Source organism: Linderina pennispora (assembly GCF_002104995.1).
Source record: "Linderina pennispora strain ATCC 12442 chromosome Unknown DL89scaffold_2, whole genome shotgun sequence".
NCBI classification, from domain to species: Eukaryota; Fungi; Kickxellomycota; class Kickxellomycetes; order Kickxellales; family Kickxellaceae; genus Linderina; species Linderina pennispora.
The window spans coordinates 827159-848891 of NW_024468250.1; the positions used below are offsets into that span (position 1 = coordinate 827159).

The following is a 21733-nucleotide window of genomic DNA, read 5'->3' on the forward strand; positions in this document are numbered from 1 at the left end:
AGCAAAGGTAACCATCATGGTAGTGCCACCACGATTTTTTTTACGCAGAACACTCCGGCAGCATGTGTATATACATGTGCGCCATGTTGCCAGATTAACCATGCCGCGATCCATGTGACCAGCAGCCAATATAGCACGAGCCAATAGACTGGAGGCAGCTTCTGCAAAACACAAGCCATGCCTGCGCATTCACCGTGCAATGTGCAACAGCGCGGAAAAGCAAACAGCGCTTGCCTGTTCAAGCGGTTTTCTCTGGCCAAGCCTGGATAATTACATGGCAAGGAGCAGAATGAGGGCCACAATGCACCTGTGCTGCTGGCGGTTGAGCCCCCTGTTTAGCTTTCAATTCCGTGTACTCACCCCCCTCTCGTGTTTTGGCCGAGCTTCTACCGCTCCCCATGAGCGGTCCACCTGAGGGACTTTTGTAGCTATTAGCCTTGTTTGCGCCAGATGCCTGTCGCCTGGCGCTATTCTATAAATTGGAGTGCAGCCTTGCCACCCGCCATTCTGGCACTAGCCGTTTTATTTCCTCCATTCTCTTGATCTCTGTCGCTTGTTCCTGGCTCTGTTTTTTGTTTGCGCTTTTCCTCTTGTACCCTCACACTCTGCCAGCATCTCCTGGACACTGTAAATATTATTGCTTGCGAGTCTGCTGTCCCCTGCTTTTGTTTTTGTAGTTACTGTGCGTCTTGCTCTACTGGCTTCTGCTAGTCGCATTGTCGCCTCTGGCCTAGCTCCTTCCTACTATAGGGTTAGCCTGGCTCCCGCCATATCTCTACCTTTTCTGGCTCCCTCTCCCCGATTCTGCACTCTAGCCATTTTCAGCTTCATACGACAACCATGGCTGTAGCCCGCCATACCGCAAAACTCAATCCAGACATCCTGCATCTTGTCTCGCAGCGCTTCTACCACGACTTTGTAAAACATGCCTTCAACATTTCGTCCCGGAGACTTGAGAACCTCCAGCCACTGACAGCAACCTGCGCTGCATGGCGCCAGGCCTCTGTGCCGCTTCTGTACCGGACGGTCATCTGCGAGCTGCGGCAGCAGAAGCGCTCTTGGGCAAAGGACCAGACGTACTGGAAAACAAACATCCATCTTCTCGCATCAAGCCAATCGGCGCACCATGCTCGTGAGCTGCTGATTGTCTCGGCGCACACCATTATCGATACCCGGACCCTGCTGCAAACTCTAATGGAAAGCGGCTTTGATTCTCACGACTGGTCGGGAGTCACCTCGCTGTATTTCTACCAGGGCGGCCGCCTGTACTCACACGTGAGCCCGGCGGGAGACGATCCCAGCAGCATTGCCAGCCTGAACGAGTACCTGGCGCATTGCCTGCCGAACCTGAAGCACATCAGCTACGAGTCATTGGTGGACGACAGCCTGTATCAAGAGAATCCATTCAACCGCCTGATCAACTCGCGGCTCAGCAATCTGCAAGAGGTGGTCATCGGGTCCCAGCACTACCCGCTGCTGACAGCGCCCTCGTTCTCTCCCTGCCTCACCACGCTGTCCATCCGCTGCAGAACACAAGGCGCGGTTCAGCTGCCGCACATTGTCGCGCAGTCGCTTGTCGAGCTGTGCCTGACTGAGATTCCGGCAGTGCATATCTGGGACCTCATTGACACGATCGCCGCCGGGCAGCAGGGGTTGGCGCAGTTCCCTCAGCTCAGCAAGCTCGACCTGGACTTTGCCCAAGAGACAATGGCTGGCGGTGACATGGGAATGCCAATGGGCATGGCACAGCCATGGATGGCTACCGAGCAGCTGCCTGCCGGCCGCCATACATTCCCCGCCTGCGCAGGTTGAATATCCGGCGCTACCCCTTTAGCATTCATGAGTACCTGGCGGCGTTTCCGTGTGACCAGCTTACCAGCTTTATGCTGGAAGGCTCAGGCCGCGGAATGCTGTCGGTGGATGCGTCAGAGTTCCGCACACTGCGCGAGGCGCACATCGCGTGCCTTGGCATATTCCGCTTCGGCGAGGACAGGGCCGAGCGGTTCCTGGAAAACGTATTGAGTGTGTCGTCGCCAATGCGCAAGCTCAAGGTCACGCTCATCTCGCACTCGAATATCAAACTGCCTCGGCGCTTTGGCTGCGAATTCCTGCAGAGCCTCGACCTGCGCGTGCCTGTCAATCTGTCGGCAGTGGAAATGGCAATTTGCCATCTGCCGCACCTCTGGCGACTCAACATCCCCTACACAAAGACCGACGTGCAGGTTCCTATCGACTCGGTTGATGTGCTTCGCGCACGCATGAAGCAGCAGCAGAATGCTCCCGTGTTTGTTAGCAGGAGCATACAGCAGCTCGAGCTCGGCTTTTGGGACTACAAGCAGACTACCACTCCGCTCTGCTACCACGTCCTCACCTTCATTGCCCGCATTCCGTCGCTGCTCTGCGTCATCACCGAATCCAATTTCGCCACCAGCCTCAAGGGCATCATCACCTATTTGCCAAGCAGCATTAATGTTCTGCCGAGCACCCGTGAGCTGTCGGTAAAGTCCAACTCTATCTGATGCCTGCCCCGTCGCCCACCCTCACCTGCCTGTGTAAAATTATGTCACCCACCACCCGCTGCCAGGGTCGCCCACATATCGGCTGCAGATCGCTAAGCCACTCACATCCAACTACGCGAAGCGGCGCTGCAAACCCTGTTTGCACAAATCGCCAATGTGATCTGAAGCCAAATCAATAAATTATCGGTAAAAATTGCCCCAGCTTGTCTCGTCAACGGCTTGGTCCTTCACTTGTCCGCGTCTTTGCACGACGAAAAAAAAAAGCTTTTTATTCATACACAATGGCCAACGAATTGACAGCCCCAGCACCCATCGACGATGATGGCAGCACTGTCATCCAGCGCGAGGCGGTGATCAGCGAGAAGCACGCAGAGACGATCGATGAGGTCGAGCGCATCTACGAGGTCGAGCGCACCGCCAGCGTCATCGCCAGCAACTCGTACACAAAGGTCGCGCTGCAGTTTCCCGACGAGCTTCTGGCCGATTCCACTGCAGTTGCACACGCGTTGACCGCGCGCACCGGAGCAAAGATGTTCATCCTGGCAGACACATCCTACGGCAGCTGCTGTGTCGACGAGGTCGCCTCGGAGCACTACTCGGCCGAGCTGATCGTGCACTACGGCCGGACATGTCTCAGCCTGACGACACGCGTTCCAGTGTTCTACGTGTTCGGTAAGGAGCCGGTCGATATCGATCATCTTGTGGCCGAGGCCGAGAAGCAGCTTGACGGACGGCGCGTGCTGCTGATGTATGACGTGCCGTATGCATATATCGCTAGTGAGATCACACAGCACCTGGAGGCAGCCAAGCGGTTTGAATCGGTCACTTGCAGCACAATCAGCGTCGCTGATCGACCCTATGTGCCGCAAGGGTCTGAGAATGCCGAGCCAGCCAAGCCCAAAAAGGACTGCGGTGCGAACTGCTGTGGTGGCTGCGACAAGAAATCTGATGCCAGCGACGATGGTAGCAAGGCAGCAGCAGCAGCAGCAGCAGCAGCAGCAGCAGCAGCAGCAATGGAGGCTGAGCCCACGCTCGACATCAAGCCGGGCCGCTCATTTGAACTGGAGCCCGGCACAGCCATCGGCGACTACACCATCCTGTACATTGGCGGCGAGAGCCCGACACTGACCAACATTATGCTGACGCAGCGTTGCCAGGCTGTGTTCAGCTACGATCCGCGGGCAACTGCAATGCGCGAAGAGACGTTCAAGGTCAACAAGCACCTGAACCGGCGGTATTTTATGGTGCAAAAGGCCAAGGACGCCGACGTCATTGGCATTGTGGTTGGCACGCTTGCGGCAACCCGCTACCTCAGCGTGGTCGAGTCCCTGAAGGCCATGATCCGCCGCGCACACAAGAAATTCTACGTGTTTGTCGTGGGGAAGCTGAATGTCCCGAAGCTGGCCAACTTTGCCGAGATCGAGGTGTTTGTGCTGGTTGCGTGCCCCGAGCACAGCCTGGTGGACTCGAAGGAGTTCTATCGCCCGATTGTCACGCCCTACGAGCTGCAGCTGGCGCTGTCACATACCCGTGAGTGGACGGGCGACTATGTCACAGAGTTCCACGAGTTCCTAGCCCTGGCCGAGGAGGAGGCAAAGAGCGAAGATGGCGGAGAATCCGCTGGCGAAGGCGATTCCGAGCCCCACTTCTCGCTGATCACCGGAACCCTGCGGCAGAGCAAGCGGTACGACTCCCCGCGGGACACTGCTGCACTGGAGTCTGCAGGCAGCGCTGATGTTGCGCTGCGCAACCAGAACACCCAGGTTGCCCAGTTTTTGGGCAGCGCTGGTGCCGAGCATCTGCTCGCCCGGTCGTTCCGCGGGCTGGGACACGATGACAACGAGGACTTCAGTGTAAACAAGGACGATCCTGAGCCGATGTTGGCTGTCGAGGGCCGGAGCGGGATTGCCCGGGGATATACACATGAGAAGGGCCTGTGAGGAAAGAGCTCCTGTGGTGGCCGGGCCCGGTGCAGTCGTCATTTAGCGCTCTTCAAGTGTGTGTCTGCTTATAGACTGCTGTCAGATAGAATACATGCATCCTGTTCTCGTGAGTGATCTGGCCCATACAGCTGGCACTCGGCATGTCACACCACCACTGAATGCTACACGCATTTCCACGTATCTCATGCGAGTACCCGAAAGCTCCTCGTACATTGGAATTGCTGTGCGGCCGAACTAGTCAAGTCAACTTTCTGCATTCTCATTCACGATGTAGAACCGCTCCAATGTACTGTACGATTCAGCCAGTGCATCTGGCACCTCGGCAACAGGAGTCAGTATATCAAGGGTACTGAGCGAGATGTTGTCATATGCTGCTGTGTCGATAACTGGCTCGTCAATAACATCAGAAAACCGGACGATGCGGTCGGTGCTGTGGTGAGTGGATGAGACATCCTCTTGGGGAAGGCGTGCAGATACCGTCAGTCGCCGGGCCACGTACGGTCGAGTGTCGGGTATATCGTCCATCACCCGCGAATGGCGCCTGTTGGACATCGCAAAGCTCCTCTTTGATCTTCCCTGGTTCGCCTGGTCACTGCCAATCACCGTCGACGTGCCCTCCGAGATCGACTGGCGGTTCGACTTGTCGAGGATTGTCTCAAGCGGAATGCTGCTGGCACGACGCCGCCCACTGTGCACGAATGAGGATGGGCTGGTGACCGTCGCTTGGTCGGTATCTGGATCCACCGACGTGCGCTTGTAGGGGAAGATGGACGAGTTGCGGAGTGTCTCCGAATAGCGAGCCAAGCGCGAGCTCATCCGGCGAACACGTGTGTCTCGCTGCGGCCTGCTTGACGCTCTGGCCACAAGAATCCTCCAGAGGCTCCTGGCGACCAGACATAGAGGCAGTATTCCGGCCAGACACTGCAGCAGAAACATCACCGCTATGATGGCGTGGGTTCGGGATTGTACCGGCGGGGCCCATTCAGTATCAAGCTCTGACCGCGAGATACCCTCGGGGGAGTAGCGGTCGACAAATGTGTGGGACTCTGTGTCGAAAAAGTAAATGTCAGGGTCGCCAGTACTACTCTCGAGGAACCCGTGGCTGATTATCAGGTAGTGGCCCAGGGCCTTCATCTGGTGTCCATAGCGCGGCTTCGGCATGTGGGGCACTGATATCTCGCGCCAGACCCACGTCCTGGTGTCCAGCGCATACATGTCATTGTATATCATCGACCAGTTGCTGTTGTTGGCGCCTCCGAAAATGTAGATGCTGTCTCTATGCAAGGCAGCCGTATGCCCCGACCGCGGCAGCGGCACTTGCCCCCTGCACGGCTGCATGGTCCATGTATGGTCGTCAACGTTGTATACATGCGCGCGGTCGAAGGGCACCATGTCGGCGTCGGATTTCGAGTTGTTCCAGTTGTCGCCGCCGAGAACCACCATCAGCGTGTCGTTTACCAGCGTGCTGGTGTGGTGCGTGAGCAGCGCGATTTCCTCAGGCGGTATTGCGTTGGTGTCCTGGATGATGGTGCCTGTGGTTGCGTTGTCGGCCAGCCTTCCGATGCTCTGCAGATGAGACCTGTGCCGGACCTTGTCGAGCACCATGCGTGCTGGATCGCGCCAGCGTGCCGTTTTCTCGCCTGCGGTCGTCGCGTCGCTGGCACCGCCAAAAACAACCATGTCCCCCGAGGACTCCTGCAGCACAGCCGAGTGGATATACCGACGTGGCAGCACATCGCTGATGTATGACGCGTCCCACGCCTCATAGGTCGTTGTGAATATCATGATTTTGTCGGCCTTTGAGAATCCGTCTGGTGTCTGCCCGCCATATGGCACGATAATCCTGCTGCTGCGGTCGTAGACGCTGGTCTGCTGTGCCAGCGGCGGCATGGCAAACCGCGATGCCGACTCCAGCTGCTCCCACCCTGGCTGGACGCGCCGGATTGGCCGGGTCAGTTTCACACACCGGAAATCCAGCAGGAAATCCTGTAGTCTGGTTGTTGTTGCGTTGTCCTTGCCGCCAAAAACGCACAGCTTTCCGTTGACGATCTCCATCGAGTGGTGGTAACGGGGCTTCGGTGGAAGGCGCCTGGCCGAAGCCGCTGCCAGTAAACACAACTGAATAACGAGCATATACATTTTGCCGGGTAGCTGTTAAGAGGAGAAAAGAGCAGACGCGCTGGACACCGGCTCGTCGCTCTAGCTCCGCGCTCTAGTCTGTGCTGCACAGGCTCGCTATGGCATGGTGTCAATTCCAGCACATTGTCTGCCGCATCGCATGACCCAGCACGGCCAAAATAGAGAACAATGCCCGATGACACGAAGGCTACCTGCCATTAGCCCGCTCTCGGTATGAGTGATTCATCACAGCGGATTTTGGCCCAGGACCAGGCATCGCCCAGAAATCAAGGCGTCGAATAGGAACTCCGCAGCACCAGCACATAAAAGGCTAGAAATCAAGAGACGCCAATCCATCCAATATCTCCGCTACATGGATCGGCGTCGTAAAAAAGCAGATGCAGAAGAGAAAATAGCCGGACCACAAAGACCAGCGTGCGGTCTGCTACATCTTGAGTGGATCCCGGCATGGAAGTTCATTGATAGTGGAATGTACACACCACCGAAACGCAGAAGTGCTATCAATTTGCATGCATGAAACCGAGTTTGGGAACGGTCTGGCATTCTGCTTTGGGGGGATTGCACAATAGGTGGTGTCTTGTTGGCTGGACCGGTATGGTGTCATGGAATCCGCAGTTCAGCGCAGGGGGCAGGGCGGACCGGGGGTGTGCATGGCGGACCGCAGAGACCGTTAAATAGAGATGTGCCAGGGCGAGAGCTGTGGACCGCTATCCTCGCTGTCTCCTCTTCTACACGCTTTCTTACTTCTACCTACCTGTTCTCTAACCACCAGAGTTCAGCTACGATATCCCCCTTCCTCCCCCTCCCTCCTCTTCCTTATTCTGCCGCCCCTCTACCTTGACGCTTTCAGTTTCATAAACGCCTCAAAACCAAAATATAATGCGTGTTACCGCTATCGCCCTCGCTGCTGGCACGCTGTTCTGCGCTGTGGTCCAGGCTGACCTCGCGGTGTTTGGCTATCTGCCTACCTGGAATCGCGATGCTGCTGCCAAGGTTGATTACAGCAAGTACACTCACGTTGCGCTGGCATTTGGCGTTCCCAAAGCGGATGGCTCGCTGAAGTTCGACGGGACCTCGTACCTGTCCAGCGTTGTCTCGCAGCTGCATTCTACCAAGACCAAGGCGCTGGTGTCTGTTGGTGGCTGGACTGACTCCAACCATTTCTCAACCATCCTGAAGTCGCCTTCCGCCCGTAGCACCTTCCTTAACGCCCTGGTTAACCTAGTTAAGGACCACGGTATCGATGGTATCGATATTGACTGGGAGTACCCTGGCCACGAAGGCAACCCCGGAAACGCCATTGACCCGCAGAACGACACCAAGAACCTGCTTGCCTTGGTCAAGGACCTGCGCGCCCAGTTCGATAGCCGCTTTGGCAAGGGCAGCAAGCTCATCACGCTCGCTGGAAGCACAGCGCCGTTCTGGGGCCCGAAGGGCCCGCTCTCCGATGTCAAGGATTTTGCCGGACCTGTCGATTTCTTCAACCTCATGAACTATGAAATCAACGGCTCCTGGCAGCCGACCACTGGTCCGAACGCGCCCCTGTACTTTGAGACCAACAAGGGCTCGCAGGCCTCGTTCGACTCATCAGTCCGTGCTTGGACCAAGGCTGGTATTCCTAGCAAGAAGCTTCTGGGCGGCCTTGCCTTCTATGGCCATGGCTACAAGGCATCTGTCGACATGACCAGCAACCCAAAGAACCAGTATGTTGCCCACACTGGTGACGCCGTGGGTGACTGGACATACGTTTCGCTGCGCCGGAATGGCATTCTGTCGGGTCCGACTACTGCGGCTGGTGACTGGGTGCGCTACTACGATTCCACTACTCGTACCCCGTGGGTGTTCAACAAGAAGACCAAGGTTTACGTGACCTATGATGATACGCAGAGCCTCAAGGAGAAGCGCGACTATTCGGCCAATAACAACCTCGGTGGTGTGATGGTGTGGTCAATTGACCAGGACTATGACAACGAGCTGCTCTATGCTATTGCTGGCGGTCCGTCAAAGCCCTCGACCACTTCTGCCTCCACTACTTCAACTGCTTCGCGGACTACCGCGGCTCCTACCACTGCTTCGCCGACAACTGCTTCTCCGACCACTGCTGCTCCGACCACTGCTTCTCCGACAACTGCTTCTCCGACGACTGCTTCGCCGACGACTGCTGCTCCGACCACCGCTTCTCCGACCACTGCTGCTCCGACGACTGCTGCTCCGACGACTGCTTCGCCGACGACTGCTTCGCCGACGACTGCTGCTCCGACGACTGCTGCTCCTACCACTGCTTCGCCGACAACTGCTTCTCCGACGACTGCTTCTCCGACCACCGCTTCTCCGTCGTCGGTTGAGACCACCACGGCTTCCAACACTAGCCACTCATCTGCCGCTCCGTCGTCTGCTGAGTCGACTGCTGAGTCTACCCCGGTTTCCTCGGCTCCCAACGGTGGCTACTCGACTGTTGCTCCGTCGTCGGTTGAGTCGACTGCTGAGTACTCGTCTGCTGCTCCGTCGTCCGTTGAGACTACCTCGGCTCCCAACGGTGGCTACTCGACTGTTGCTCCGTCGTCGGTTGAGACCACCACTGCTCCCAACGGCGGCTACTCGACTGCTGCTCCGTCGTCGGTTGAGTCGACTGCTGAATACTCGACTGCTGCCCCGTCATCGGTTGAGACTACCTCGGCTCCCAACGGCGGCTACTCGACTGCTGCTCCGTCGTCGGTTGAGTCGACCGCTGAGTACTCGTCTGCTGCTCCGTCGTCTGTTGAGACTACCTCGGCTCCCAACGGCGGCTACTCGACTGCTGCTCCGTCGTCGGTTGAGTCGACTGCTGAATACTCGACTGCTGCCCCGTCATCGGTTGAGACTACCTCGGCTCCCAACGGCGGCTACTCGACTGCTGCTCCGTCGTCGGTTGAGTCGACCGCTGAGTACTCGTCTGCTGCTCCGTCGTCCGTTGAGACCACCACTGCTCCCAACGGTGGCTATTCGACTGCTGCTCCGTCGTCGGTTGAGTCGACTGCTGAGTACTCAACTGCTGCCCCGTCGTCCGTTGAGACCACCACTGCTCCCAACGGTGGCTACTCGACTGCTGCTCCGTCGTCGGTTGAGTCGACCGCTGAGTACTCGTCTGCTGCTCCGTCGTCTGTTGAGACCACCACTGCTCCCAACGGCGGCTACTCGACTGCTGCTCCGTCGTCGGTTGAGTCGACTGCTGAATACTCGACTGCTGCCCCGTCATCGGTTGAGACTACCTCGGCTCCCAACGGCGGCTACTCGACTGCTGCTCCGTCGTCGGTTGAGTCGACCGCTGAGTACTCAACTGCTGCCCCGTCGTCTGTTGAGACTACCTCGGCTCCCAACGGTGGCTACTCGACTGTAGAGTCAACCATCGTGACTGCGCCGACAACCACTGCACCCAACCCCGGATACTCGGCTACCGATGTTCCCACACCAGCTTCATCGGCCCCAGTCTACCAGACCACTTCGCAGGCTGTTCACCGCTGCCCAGCTCCCAAGCATTAAGTGATCGCTGTTTATTACCTTTGCTAATTTCATGACTACTAGAACATTGAATGTTGACCTTTTGCCCCTGAGAATTCTGACGAGTATGCCAATTGCACTATTATGTTTAATTTTCTATCCAGACGTTGCTTGGCTCCCACCCAACTAGCATAGATTCCATTCATCTTATCGGGTATCAATATTGCCCCTCCCCACACACCGCTGCGTGCATAGAAAATAGCGAGAATGCAACCAGTAATCCGTTCTGGATTTAAAGACTGTTTTAATAGCACCCTGTCATTCTCACCTTTGCTGAAATGCTACTGCCGCTTTTATTCGCAATACTATCCGACCAGATGCTCAGAGCAAGGTATGTTAAAGAGAGCCCTGCATACATAGAGCCCTTCTTGTCTGCTCTTTTCGAAACTCCTCCGTTATCCTCTTTCAGCTTTGTTATCCATTTGGCATTTCCGCTTGTTATTTTGTGCCTTGAACTTCCCTCACACTGCTGCTGCTATCTTTTGGCTGACGTTGACGTTTACGCTAGGGTTCTGTTCCAGTTTGTTTCCCACCACATATTCTTGCTAGCCACCAGCGTCAATGCGGTCGTCTTCCGAGTTTTTCTCTCCCCGCTCGACTAACTCGCACCGCTCCGAGTCCTTCCAGGCGGTGTGGAAACTGTACTGCAAGCACTGCCACGTACTATGGAGCTCGCGTGGAATGGAGGTAAAGTAGCGAGCAGCAGAGCCTGGCCAGCAGTGATGGCCACCTTCACTTCTCATACTGCCCCAGATATTGGCGTAATATCTGCATATTCTTGTCCACTGATCTGTCAGCTTCCCCGCCCTCACTATCCATCTCCCCGCACATTGTATGCCTTGAAATATGCTCACATTATTTGTGTACTACATGCACCCTTCTGCTTCCCATGATTTATTGGAGTAGGCCGTTGTCATGGCACGCCCAGCGATCCGCTGCTTCTCAACAGACCTACCCCCGCTCGGGTGCGATGTCGTGTACCAGCCAGTAGCTCCCTCGATTGCTGACATGATTGTGGACTCAGGCTGCAGCACCTGTAGCTCACTGACTCACCATGCACGCCGGTTCGACTTGGCGCCTAGTGGCCCCTGCGACTGCCATGTGCAGGATATCGCATGTCTTGGCTGCGGTAATGTTGTAGGCTACTATATACATCGCCCATGCTTCCGCTGCCTTGCGCAGCGCTTGAGAATCAAGCAACGTGGGTTCCAACATCTGTGGACGTTCTATCAGGACAATGTGTTTCCAGTACAGCGAGAGAATGACTACGGGGAACCGGTTGGGTGGGACGATCTGCCGTCCCCGCCAGCGCCAACAACCACTGTGATCAGGAGTTCACAGACCAATGTTCACCAGAACATCAACCCGCCAACGCAACAGCAGCAACATAATATCCAGCAATCAGTCCCAGGAGCAAACGACTCAACGCGCAGCTTTCGGTATAACGAGATGATCGAGTCGGCACGACAGGATCGCCACCTGCGTTCGCTAAACGAGGCCACCAACGAAGCGCTGCATGACACGGGCGTGCGGCCTGCTGCTGATGGAGCTACCTCCACCAATACACCTACCACTCGCCCAACACAAGCAGGCAATGACGACCCCAGCTCTGCATCTATTTCAGCGCAGAGACACGTGGGACGCCGAGCACACTGGCTAATGTACACGTCACAGCGCGTCGCTGCGGAGCGTGTGCTGCTTAACCCACGTGCTGGCCGAGAGGCACGGCAGGAAGCAATGCGGACACTTGCAACGCTGCGGGAGCAGGATTGGAATGCAGTTGCAGGTGCAGGCTCCAATGAGACCAGTGCAACATCGCGTAGCACGACAACCACGGCATCTCAGAGCCCACTTGAGGAACCTATTGAACACAGTGAGGCTGCCTCAGGTCGCTCCACTCCGTCCATGTCTCCTGAGAGCAGAATGACGTTGGCCGTCTCCGGAACATCCGGTGCGCGCGGCATGGTGTCAAGCAGCACTGCACGACACGTACCTCCAGCGCGGCCAACCACCCAGACCATTATCTCCTCCTCCCAGCAGTCAGTTCGCACGACAAATAGGCTGCAGAGCGACAGCTCCAGCCACTCACTTAGCAGCTCACAAGGGAGTGGAAGCAGCAGCAATGGTGCTTTAGATAGTGCTGTGACGAGGGGTAGCAGTGGAACCGGCAGCATCGGCGCCAGTATTGGTGATGGGTATGTGGACAGCATGGCGTTCGTGTCAGCACCAGATCAATCGAGCACAAGGTCGTTCAGCAGCAACGGCCATGCACTGGTGTCCTCGTATTCGCCGCTGCATGGAAACACGAGCAGCTCAACTCGGCGTGATGAGGTGATGGAGCCACTGTGCCCACCAAAACCCAAGTCTACCAGCGCACCCCCGCCTGGACTGAGCAACTGGCTATTCCAGGTTGGACTCGATTGCATGGTGAAGTGGGAAGAGGTCACCCTCTCCCGCTGAAGCGAAAACGTAACGGTTTTTCTGCAGGTTGTGTTTCAGGCGCTAGCAGCCCATTAAATTGACGGCCATGTCCGCTTCTAACAAAAATACCTCGTTTAGTTCGTGCCTGGAACCTGTCTCTGCCTGGGATTCGACTTGGGTGGTCCGGCTTGAATATCAGCCGAGCGTCCATAGAAGCTGTAAATTTCACATGAAGCTCTGCGCAGCGTCGGCCTCATCCACCTTTGCAGACAAGCGCACAGAGCGAGACCAATGTAAAGATGATGCAAATCCATGTGTCGCCTGCATGGACCTGGGTCTGTAGATCCCGCAATGGTCCTTGCGATGAAGCAAATTGTAGCGTGATGGTGCAGCATGTAGAAGCCCGCCATTTTTGCACTTCTAATAGGGCATGTGCCTTTTTACCTGTCTGGTCCTGCCCAAACCGTTTCCAGGCATAAGACAGTGCATTACAGTCAATCCCCCTGAGGCAAAGAGATATAGTGCTGTACACGAATATGATAGCAATCCTCGATGGACTGCGTACATTCGCCAGCGACGGGCAGCCTAGGATGGACGCTTATCCCGCAAACTGTGATTTGCCTCAGAATACATGGCGCATTCCGGGGGTTAAAACAAATACATCTGGTGAGAGAAAACGAGAGGAAGAAACAGGGAGAAGCTGGGATTCCGCTGTTGTATGTACATATACCGCTATATCGGCATGGCCAGGTCGAGTCAAAATTTCTATTTTCTTTTAACCAACGTGCTTGTTTTTTCTTTTGAAATATTCCTTGCCTCCTCGCTTCCTCATACATAATCTAATTTCAGCATCTCCGCTCGATATCTCTGACTAGTCACACTTTTTGTTTATACCCGCAGAGTAAATAGTAACAGAGACGCAGACGTGATATCAATTTTAAGATGAAGGTCAATACGCTCTTTGGCTATGTCGCATTCATGGGTTTAGGCGCAGTCGCTAGTGCCAAGTCAACCATCGACTGGACAAACGTTTGCACTATCAATGCGGTCAACGCAAAGTGGTCGACAATCAGAATGGAGATGAATGTGCTGCTGCCATTTAGTTTTGTTGTCATCGGACATGAAAAGTTCAAGCAACTGAAGAAACTTCTTGGCGGTGTACAGCTGCCCAAGGAACCCACACTTGAGATTGAGCTTGGACTGCTGCAGATTTTCGGACCGGAAAAGATGGAATTCTTCATTGGACCGATTATAAAGAGCTATCTGCGAAAGCATCCGTGTCCTTCGTCGACAACTTCTGCGCAGGCAACATCGAGCTATCCCCATACAATTGTGACTCCAACCTGGACTTCTGTCTATTCAACTGCAGGCAGCGTTTCAACTCATATTTTGTCATCAACAGAATGTGAAACTGAGCCCCTTACGACTACCGATTGCGAAACCGAGGTTCCATCGACAAGCGTTGTGCCGACTGCAACCACAGACTGCGAGACCGAGGTCCCATCCACCACCGACTGCGAGACCAAGGCTCCGTCAACCACCGTTTGTGAGACTGAGGTTCCGTCGACAAGCATTGTGCCGACTGCAACAACAGACTGTGAGACCGAGGTCCCATCGACTACCGATTGCGAGACTGAGGTTCCGTCCACCACAGACTGCGAGACCGAGGTCCCATCTACCACAGACTGCGAAACCGAGGTTCCGTCGACCACCGATTGCGAGACTAAGGTCCCATCAACTACCAACTGCGAGACCGAGGTTCCGTCGACCACCGATTGTGAGACTGAGGCTCCGTCGACCACCAACTGTGAGACTGAGGTTCCATCCACCACGGTTTGCGAGACCGAGGCTCCGTCAACGAGCGCTGTGCCGACTGCAACTACCGACTGCGAGACTGAGGCTCCGTCGACCACCGATTGCGAGACTGAGGTCCCATCCACCACCGATTGCAAGACAGAGGCTCCATCGACGAGCGTTGTTCCGACTGCAACTACCGACTGCGAGACAGAGGCTCCGTCGACCACAGACTGTGAGACTGAGGTCCCATCCACCACCGTTTGCGAGACCGAGGTTCCGTCGACGAGCGTTGTGCCGACTGCAACTACTGGCTGTGAGACTGAGGTCCCATCGACCACCGACTGCGAGACCAAGGTTCCATCGACTACCAACTGCGAGACCGAGGTTCCGTCGACCACCAACTGTGAGACTGAGGTTCCATCCACCACGGTTTGCGAGACCGAGGTCCCATCCACCACCGACTGCGAAACCGAGGTTCCGTCGACCACCGATTGCGAGACAGAGGCTCCGTCGACGAGCGTTGTTCCGACTGCAACTACCGACTGTGAGACTGAGGTTCCATCCACCACTGATTGCGAAACCGAGATTCCCTCGACGAGCGTTGTGCCGACTGCAACCACAGACTGCGAGACCGAGGTCCCATCCACCACCGACTGCGAGACTGAGGTTCCGTCGACCACCGTTTGCGAGACAGAGGCTCCGTCAACGAGCGCTGTGCCGACTGCAACTACCTACTGCGAGACTGAGGCTCCGTCGACCACCGATTGCGAGACTGAGGTTCCATCCACCACGGTTTGCGAGACCGAGGTCCCATCCACCACCGTTTGCGAGACCGAGGCTCCGTCAACGAGCGCTGTGCCGACTGCAACTACCGACTGCGAGACTGAGGCTCCGTCGACCACCGATTGCGAGACTGAGGTCCCATCCACCACCGTTTGCGAGACCGAGGTTCCTTCGACAAGCGTTGTGCCGACTGCAACTACCGACTGCGAGACAGAGGCTCCGTCGACCACCGACTGTGAGACTGAGGTCCCATCGACCACCGTTTGCGAGACCGAGGCTCCGTCAACGAGCGTTGTGCCGACTGCACCTACTGGCTGTGAGACTGAGGTTCCATCGACTACCAACTGTGAGACTGAGGTCCCATCGACTACGTATTGCGAAACCGAGGCTCCATCGACCACCGACTGTGAGACCGAGGTCCCATCGACCACCGATTGCGAGACTGAGGTTCCGTCGACCACAGACTGCGAGACAGAGGCTCCGTCGACCACCGACTGTGAGACTGAGGCTCCGTCGACCACCGACTGTGAGACTGAGGTTCCATCCACCACCGACTGCGAGACTGAGGTTCCATCCACCACCGTTTGCGAGACAGAGGCTCCATCGACGAGCGTTGTGCCGACTGCAACCACGGACTGTGAGACCAAACCCCCCACTACAACAAAGTGCGATGCGGAACAGGTTCCTACCATCGTCACCCGGGTCATAACTACTGTGGTCACCGAGCTCGTTCCTATTTCCAAGTGTCCCGTGTACTAGGGAACGAGTTCCATTTTGTTGATTTCGATTATACCAGGCAAACGTGCTCTTCGAGACATCGAATATATTACTTCAAACTTTTAAGCCCAATTGGCCGGGTCAGAGCCTTGCAGCAGCAACTGTCCCGTTGTGAGTGATGCGTGCAATATCGAGGCGGACAACCCGCTCGTACCACGCATACAGCCTGGGTGCCTCTTCCTGAACCAGCGCGCGCTCGGGCATTGAGCACAGATCCGAGAAGATTGGGAACAGGAAGAGATCAGCCCAGGTCAGGCTCTTTCCAGCCAGGAATGTTTGGTCGCCCGCCGCCACCGCTGAGCTGGACAAACTGGCTCTCGAGCCCGCGCAAGATACCCTTCCCCTGAGCGACTGCGTCTTTGAGGCTCTCTCGAATCTCCTGCTCGCTCACGCCCTTCCCCTCCATTGCCATGCGCGGCTTGCAGATTCCGTGGACGAGCCCACGGAAGGCATAGTCGCTAGCCATAGAAATCCACTGGCCAATGGCCAGGATGGTCGAAAAGTCTGCCGGCGTCAGCGTGCGCGCCTTGCCGCTGAACATGTGGTCGATATAGATGCGTATGGCTAGGGTCTCGTTTACAACAAACTCGTCATGAATAAGAGTTGGGATCCGGCCAAACGGGTTGTGCTTGTACGCTAGTTTTGCATGCGGTGCAGTGCGCAGCAGCTCGTACGGGACCTCGAGGTACTCGAGCGCCATGCGTACAGTGCGTGTGAACGTTGACAGCTCTACGCCAACCACTTGAACGACCATGTCTGTAGGGTAAGGAGCAGGAAATAATACAGTGCAAATAGGAAGCAAAGCAGAGAACTGGCTCGCGGCTGGGCTTCAAGACAGTGTGGAGGGCTTGGCTGCCGATGCTGACGCATATGAAACTCAGGTGCAGATATTCCCGCAGTACAGCAATAGAAATAGCCGCCGGCTCATATGAACCGGCTCGGTGATTGTTCTGCTGCTCCATTCAATATGCGCCTCTACATTCCTTTGGATGGCCACTACTGTTTGTTGTCGTAGACTATTGCTGATGAGGCAACCATCAACGAGCGCGTGCATTCAAGTCTGCAGAAAATGGATGCTGAATGTATTTTACGCTCTCTGCATAGCTGGAGGTGGCAGTGATACATATTAAAGCTGTGGGGTGGTATTTGCGTATCTACTTAAGGAGTCTGTACTGGCTGTCTGCGACGGTAGCCTGTCTCTCAATGCTCTCTTTAGACAGTGCCTCCTCGTCTGCTTGTCTGCGCACGTCCTTGTAGTATGGAACTGGTGAGTGGAAGCCGGGGCGGCCATGGATGTTGCCAGGAATATCAGCGATGCCCATGACAACCATGCGCTGCCGGAGCCAAATGGCGCCAAGCAAGACACAGAACGAAAAGAGCAGCTCACCAGCCAGGATCCCGATATTCTGGCCGACATGCGGGTAGGCGCCGCTGGTGATCGTGCGGAAAAGCATGGTGCCGTTGTAGAAGGGCAACACACGGAACAGGCGGAAGAACTTGGGCGCGGTCTCCAGAGGCACAATTGATGAGGCAACGTTTGGAATAAAGTGCGACAGAGACACAATGCCAAAGTACAGGGGCGGAACCATGAGCAGCAGTGCATAGATCCAGAGCGCCAGAGCTAGGACCACGGCGAAGACGGTGAACCAGATGGCAAAGAACTTGCCGGCGGTGTAGGTGAGTGCCAGGGTGTTGTAGTCCGGGCCCCTGTATGCCAGAAAGGCCAGAGAGGCGTAGAAGGAGAGCACACACACCCAGCAGGCAATCACTGCGACCCAGAACACAGCCAGGTCGCGGTAGCGGACCTTGAGGAAGAGCGCAAATGAGTTCAGTTTCCACCCAAGCATTGGGGCGAAGGTGCAGCCAAGAGAGACAAAAAACATGAAGGTGGCTGCAATGATAGAGATGGCGAAGCTGAACGGCGCGACATTGACTGCCTTGTAACCGATGGGGCTGATCACTGCCGCAACACTAGGGTTGGTGCGCTGGGTGCCGGCAGCAGTTGTTTGCTTTAGTCGAGTGAGCGCACCTACCGAGAACTTGACGTTCGCCTTCATGATGCTAGCCGCCATGGAACCTTCAATATAAACCAGGGTGACCATGGCGTTGCGCCCGGTGGTGTAAATGGCGGTGATTGCATCCGTAGGAACGTATTCGGTGCCCCGCAGCATCGCGCTGGTATAGCGCTCAGTCAGGCCTGGGTTGATGACCACGGCGCCCCAGCCATGTCTGCGCACAAATTCCTTGGCCTCGTCCACCGTGCTGACGCCGTCGTATCTAACGTAGGATGGCACGCCGTCGCCTGCTGGAGTTTGGAGCAGCAGCTGTGTGACATTGCCCCCGACGAAGCCACCATCAAGATCGATGACCTTGACATCGGTGTTCTTGACGTATGTCGTGCGCTTATAGTTGACGCCGTAGTACATGGATCCGACAAACCAGTGGATGCACGACATGATAACGATGATGAATATGTATGCCTTGGCAGTGCCCTTGACTGCACTCTGCATCGATGAATCGCGCATACCGACACGGCCCTCGTCCTCAGGCTGGTGTTTCCAGGAGCAGATGCCAAACATTATACTAGTGTGAGCAGCGTGTATGTACAAAGGAGAAGAAATTAATTACAAGCAAAAGAAGATGGGGAGGAATGTGTATGTTGACCGGAGCTATCAAAACAAACCGCGTTCGTCCGAGACGCAGTCCGATTTATACCTGTCCATCCCGCTGCGCGTGCCAAGAGCGCAGGAGCGTGAAAGCCAGAGCACCACCGATTGCTGACAGCTGCAAATAGATATGCCCAACGCTGTGACCCCAACAAACAATCAATAGACGCTACAGCGTGAAAGGGCACCGAGGCGCCCGGCTGAAATATTACTTACTGGAGAACCCGGGCGGTGAGAGTGTTGTGCCTCGGGCCCGCAAGCTTTCTGTATCCGGCCGCCAGGCGATGGAAGGGCCCGGTGGCCCAACCCCACCCTTGCAGCACGGATTTGGCACCCAAAGCCGACAAATTCCAGCCAAAATATCTGAAAGTGGTGTAACCGCGGTGACTGGCTGGCGGCCAATTGGCCGGAATTGGTCGTGCTCCGGCTCGAGCCGCGACCCAGAGGCTGGTGCTCCAGAGGCTGGCTGGCGGCTGTGACGTGGCTCGGGCTGTTGTGGCAACTTTGCATTTTCCGCTAGCTGGACCCGGCTGACTCTGCTGTTTTCTGGCTTTCCAATACACCATTCGCCTGTAATTATGACAAACTCTGCGCGCAGCGATGACCTGGACATTCTCCAGCTCAGGGACATTCTTCGCGGTGAGCTCATTTCGGTACTAGACTCCGTACGTAGTTTCGCAAGAGAAGGCGCACTGGCGTGAGACGACATGCAGCTGACTCCACATGCTTCCCATGACGTAGATTCGCGGTTCAAAGGCGCTTGTTCTCGATCCAGACCTGTCCGGGCCGCTGAGCTTTATCGTAGACTTCTCGGTGCTTAAAGAGCATGGCGTGGAGAAGATATTTCTGCTCGACTCGATACCGCCAGAGACCGGCGCAATAAAGGGGCTGCTGTACTTTGCGCTGCCACACACCGGCAAGATGCGGACAATCGCAGAGCATGTCCGGGCGGGCTCGTCGGCCAAGGAGTACTCGCTGCAGCTGGTTCCACGGCGCACGCTGCTGTGCGAGCGTGTGCTTGAGGAGGAGGGCGTTCTGGGCGACCTGACAGTGGGAGAGTACCGTATGGACTTTATTCCGCTGGAGGAGGATCTGTTGTCACTGGAGCTGCCGGCGACGTTCAAGGAGCTCTATCTGGAAGGTGACTTTTCGAGCATCTACTATGCGGCGCGTGGAGTCATGCGCTTGCAGGGCCTGTACGGGTTCTTCCCGCGGATAGTTGGAAAAGGCGACTTTGCGCAGATTCTGGCAGATACATTGACACGCATGCGCCTGGAGCTGACGTCGAGCAATCCGCGCGGGTCGTCGAGCAGTGCACTGGCAATGTCCAGCGTGTTTGACTCCATGGTGATTATCGACCGTGGCGTGGATATGGTAACGCCGCTGCTGACACAGTTGACTTATGAGGGGCTTGTCAGCGAGGTGTACGGTATAAATAGCGGCTATGTGTCACTAAGCTCGCTGAATATGTCCGACGCAAACCAGGCGTCTGCCCCAGCAGCAGGGAGCTCGGCGACGCAGGCAGCGGCGGCAGCGGCGGCAGCGGCAGCGCCCAAGCGCAAGCGCATTGCGCTGAACAGCTCCGACTCGATATTCAACGACATCCGCAACATGAACTTTGCCGGAGTGGGCAGCCTGCTAAGCAAAATGTCTCGGCAGCTGCAAGATACGTACGAGAGTCGCCACAAGGCAAAGACAGTGCAGGAGATCCGGAGCTTTGTGGGCAAGCTCAATGGCCTACAGGCAGAACACCAGTCACTCAAAACGCATGTGTCGCTGGCAGAGACGATCCTTAAGCGGACCCAAACCGACGACTTTAATCACGTTCTGGAGATCGAGCAGTCGCTGGTCAGCAATGGCGACATTTCAAAGGACCAGCTGGCGTATCTCGACAAGTTGTTTGCGCTGGCGGACCCACATGCACCTGTGCCGGGCTGCAATGGTGAGCTCAAGGATACACCGCCAATCACTGCCCCCAACAGCATTCACAAGGTGCTGCGTCTAATGTGCCTGTACTCGCTATGGCGCGGGCCTAGTTTCAAGCAGAAGGTCTATGATGCGTGGTACGAGGAGCTGGTCGACGCGTTTGGCCATCACCACACCATCACGCTGGATAACCTGGAGACAGTTGGGTTGCTTGTGTCGCCTGCCAGCAACAATGGCGGCACGGCAGGCTCGACAGCAAAGTCATCGGCACTGAAACTAGCGGCGGGCGGCGACGTCAGCAGTGCTGGCATTCTGAATTCCATTGTGCCGTCGACAAAACCACGGGACCCGGCGCACTCAAACTCGCTCAGCTTTTTGCGAAAAACGCTGAACCTGGTCAACAGCGACGTGCGTGAGAATGACCCCGATGACATCTCGTATGTCTACTCTGGGTATGCCCCGCTTTCAGTCCGTCTGCTGCAGTGCCTGGTGCGCGACCCAGCAGTATACACGTCGCCTTCAGCCGCCAGCCGGTATTCGTCGCTCCTCCGCGGTGGTGCGTCCAGCGACACGACTCGGCCAGCGCAGAAGGACCTGCAGTCGGGTGGAGTCAAGGGCGGGTGGAAGGGCTGGGATGATGTGCTGGCTGAGCTGCCCGGTGAAACAGTCGATGTGACCCAGTGGAGCGACCGTGAGGGCGACCTGCTCTCCTCAGACACAGTGGTGCAGCGACTGGGCGAGAAGGCGCCGGCAACGCTTGTCCTGTTCCTGGGCGGGTGCACGTTCACGGAGGTTGCGGCTCTGCGCCTGCTCTCGCAGCAGCACAACCACCGCTACATTGCAGCAACCACGCAGATCATCAACGGCAACAGCTTCATCGATTCGCTCATTCAGAAAGCAAGCAACTAGCAGACTGGATTGCCGGCTCCCACGACGCAGAGCTGACAACCTTAAACCAGCTCTGGTGGGCTAATCTCTTCAGTCGTTTTGAGACATGTGGTTGGCACGTGGGTTAGTTTGCATTAGTGGAAATGATATGCTACATCGAGTGTGCCTGGCTGGAGCCAGTTTATATATGCCCACCCCCTGCAGCCGTACATCGGCAGACATGTCGCGAACCTCCCGCCTTGGATGAGCGAGTAATTCTCCGCACTGCCCGTATGCAAAGATGGAAGCGCAACCTGCCTGGACCAGACTGGTAAGGGAGGGGAAGAAGTCGGGACCT

The 21733-nt window shown here is 56.2% G+C and overlaps 7 protein-coding genes across 7 annotated transcripts; 4 read left to right on the forward strand and 3 right to left on the reverse strand.

Moving 5' to 3' along the window:
• Positions 1-2842: 2842 nt before the first annotated feature.
• Positions 2843-4438, forward strand: DL89DRAFT_214165 (diphthamide biosynthesis protein; the record flags this gene model as incomplete). The annotated part of the gene is made up of 2 exons (XM_040884261.1): positions 2843-3379; positions 3563-4438. Coding segments are annotated over 2 exons (1413 nt in total), but the record flags the coding sequence as incomplete, so codon positions are not given.
• Positions 4439-4582: 144 nt separating this feature from the next.
• On the reverse strand, positions 4583-6779 carry DL89DRAFT_85896 (uncharacterized protein). Its single transcript, XM_040892173.1, has one exon. The coding sequence runs from the start codon at positions 6599-6601 to the stop codon at positions 4706-4708; it is 1896 nt and encodes a 631-aa protein (XP_040746337.1). The 5' UTR covers positions 6602-6779; the 3' UTR covers positions 4583-4705.
• Positions 6780-7480: 701 nt separating this feature from the next.
• DL89DRAFT_220728 (chitinase) lies at positions 7481-8569 on the forward strand (the record flags this gene model as incomplete). The annotated part of the gene is made up of 1 exon (XM_040884469.1): positions 7481-8569. A coding segment is annotated over one exon (1089 nt), but the record flags the coding sequence as incomplete, so codon positions are not given.
• A 2577-nt stretch (positions 8570-11146) lies between these two features.
• DL89DRAFT_220451 (uncharacterized protein) lies at positions 11147-11314 on the forward strand (the record flags this gene model as incomplete). The annotated part of the gene is made up of 1 exon (XM_040884454.1): positions 11147-11314. A coding segment is annotated over one exon (168 nt), but the record flags the coding sequence as incomplete, so codon positions are not given.
• A 4619-nt stretch (positions 11315-15933) lies between these two features.
• On the reverse strand, positions 15934-16651 carry DL89DRAFT_265157 (uncharacterized protein). The gene is made up of 2 exons (XM_040886545.1): positions 16253-16651; positions 15934-16212 (listed from the first exon to the last, which is right to left on the reverse strand). Exons 1-2 carry the CDS (start codon positions 16614-16616, stop codon positions 15998-16000), a joined length of 579 nt encoding a protein of 192 aa, XP_040746340.1. The 5' UTR covers positions 16617-16651; the 3' UTR covers positions 15934-15997.
• Positions 16652-16785: 134 nt separating this feature from the next.
• DL89DRAFT_85987 (uncharacterized protein) lies at positions 16786-18584 on the reverse strand. The gene has a single exon (XM_040892174.1). It carries the CDS (start codon positions 18493-18495, stop codon positions 17071-17073), a length of 1425 nt encoding a protein of 474 aa, XP_040746341.1. The 5' UTR covers positions 18496-18584; the 3' UTR covers positions 16786-17070.
• A 576-nt stretch (positions 18585-19160) lies between these two features.
• Positions 19161-21417, forward strand: DL89DRAFT_290784 (Sec1-like protein; the record flags this gene model as incomplete). Its single annotated transcript, XM_040890128.1, has 2 exons — positions 19161-19247; positions 19324-21417. The coding sequence occupies 2 exons, from the start codon at positions 19161-19163 to the stop codon at positions 21415-21417; spliced, it is 2181 nt and encodes a 726-aa protein (XP_040746342.1).
• Between the last annotated feature and the right edge of the window lie 316 nt (positions 21418-21733).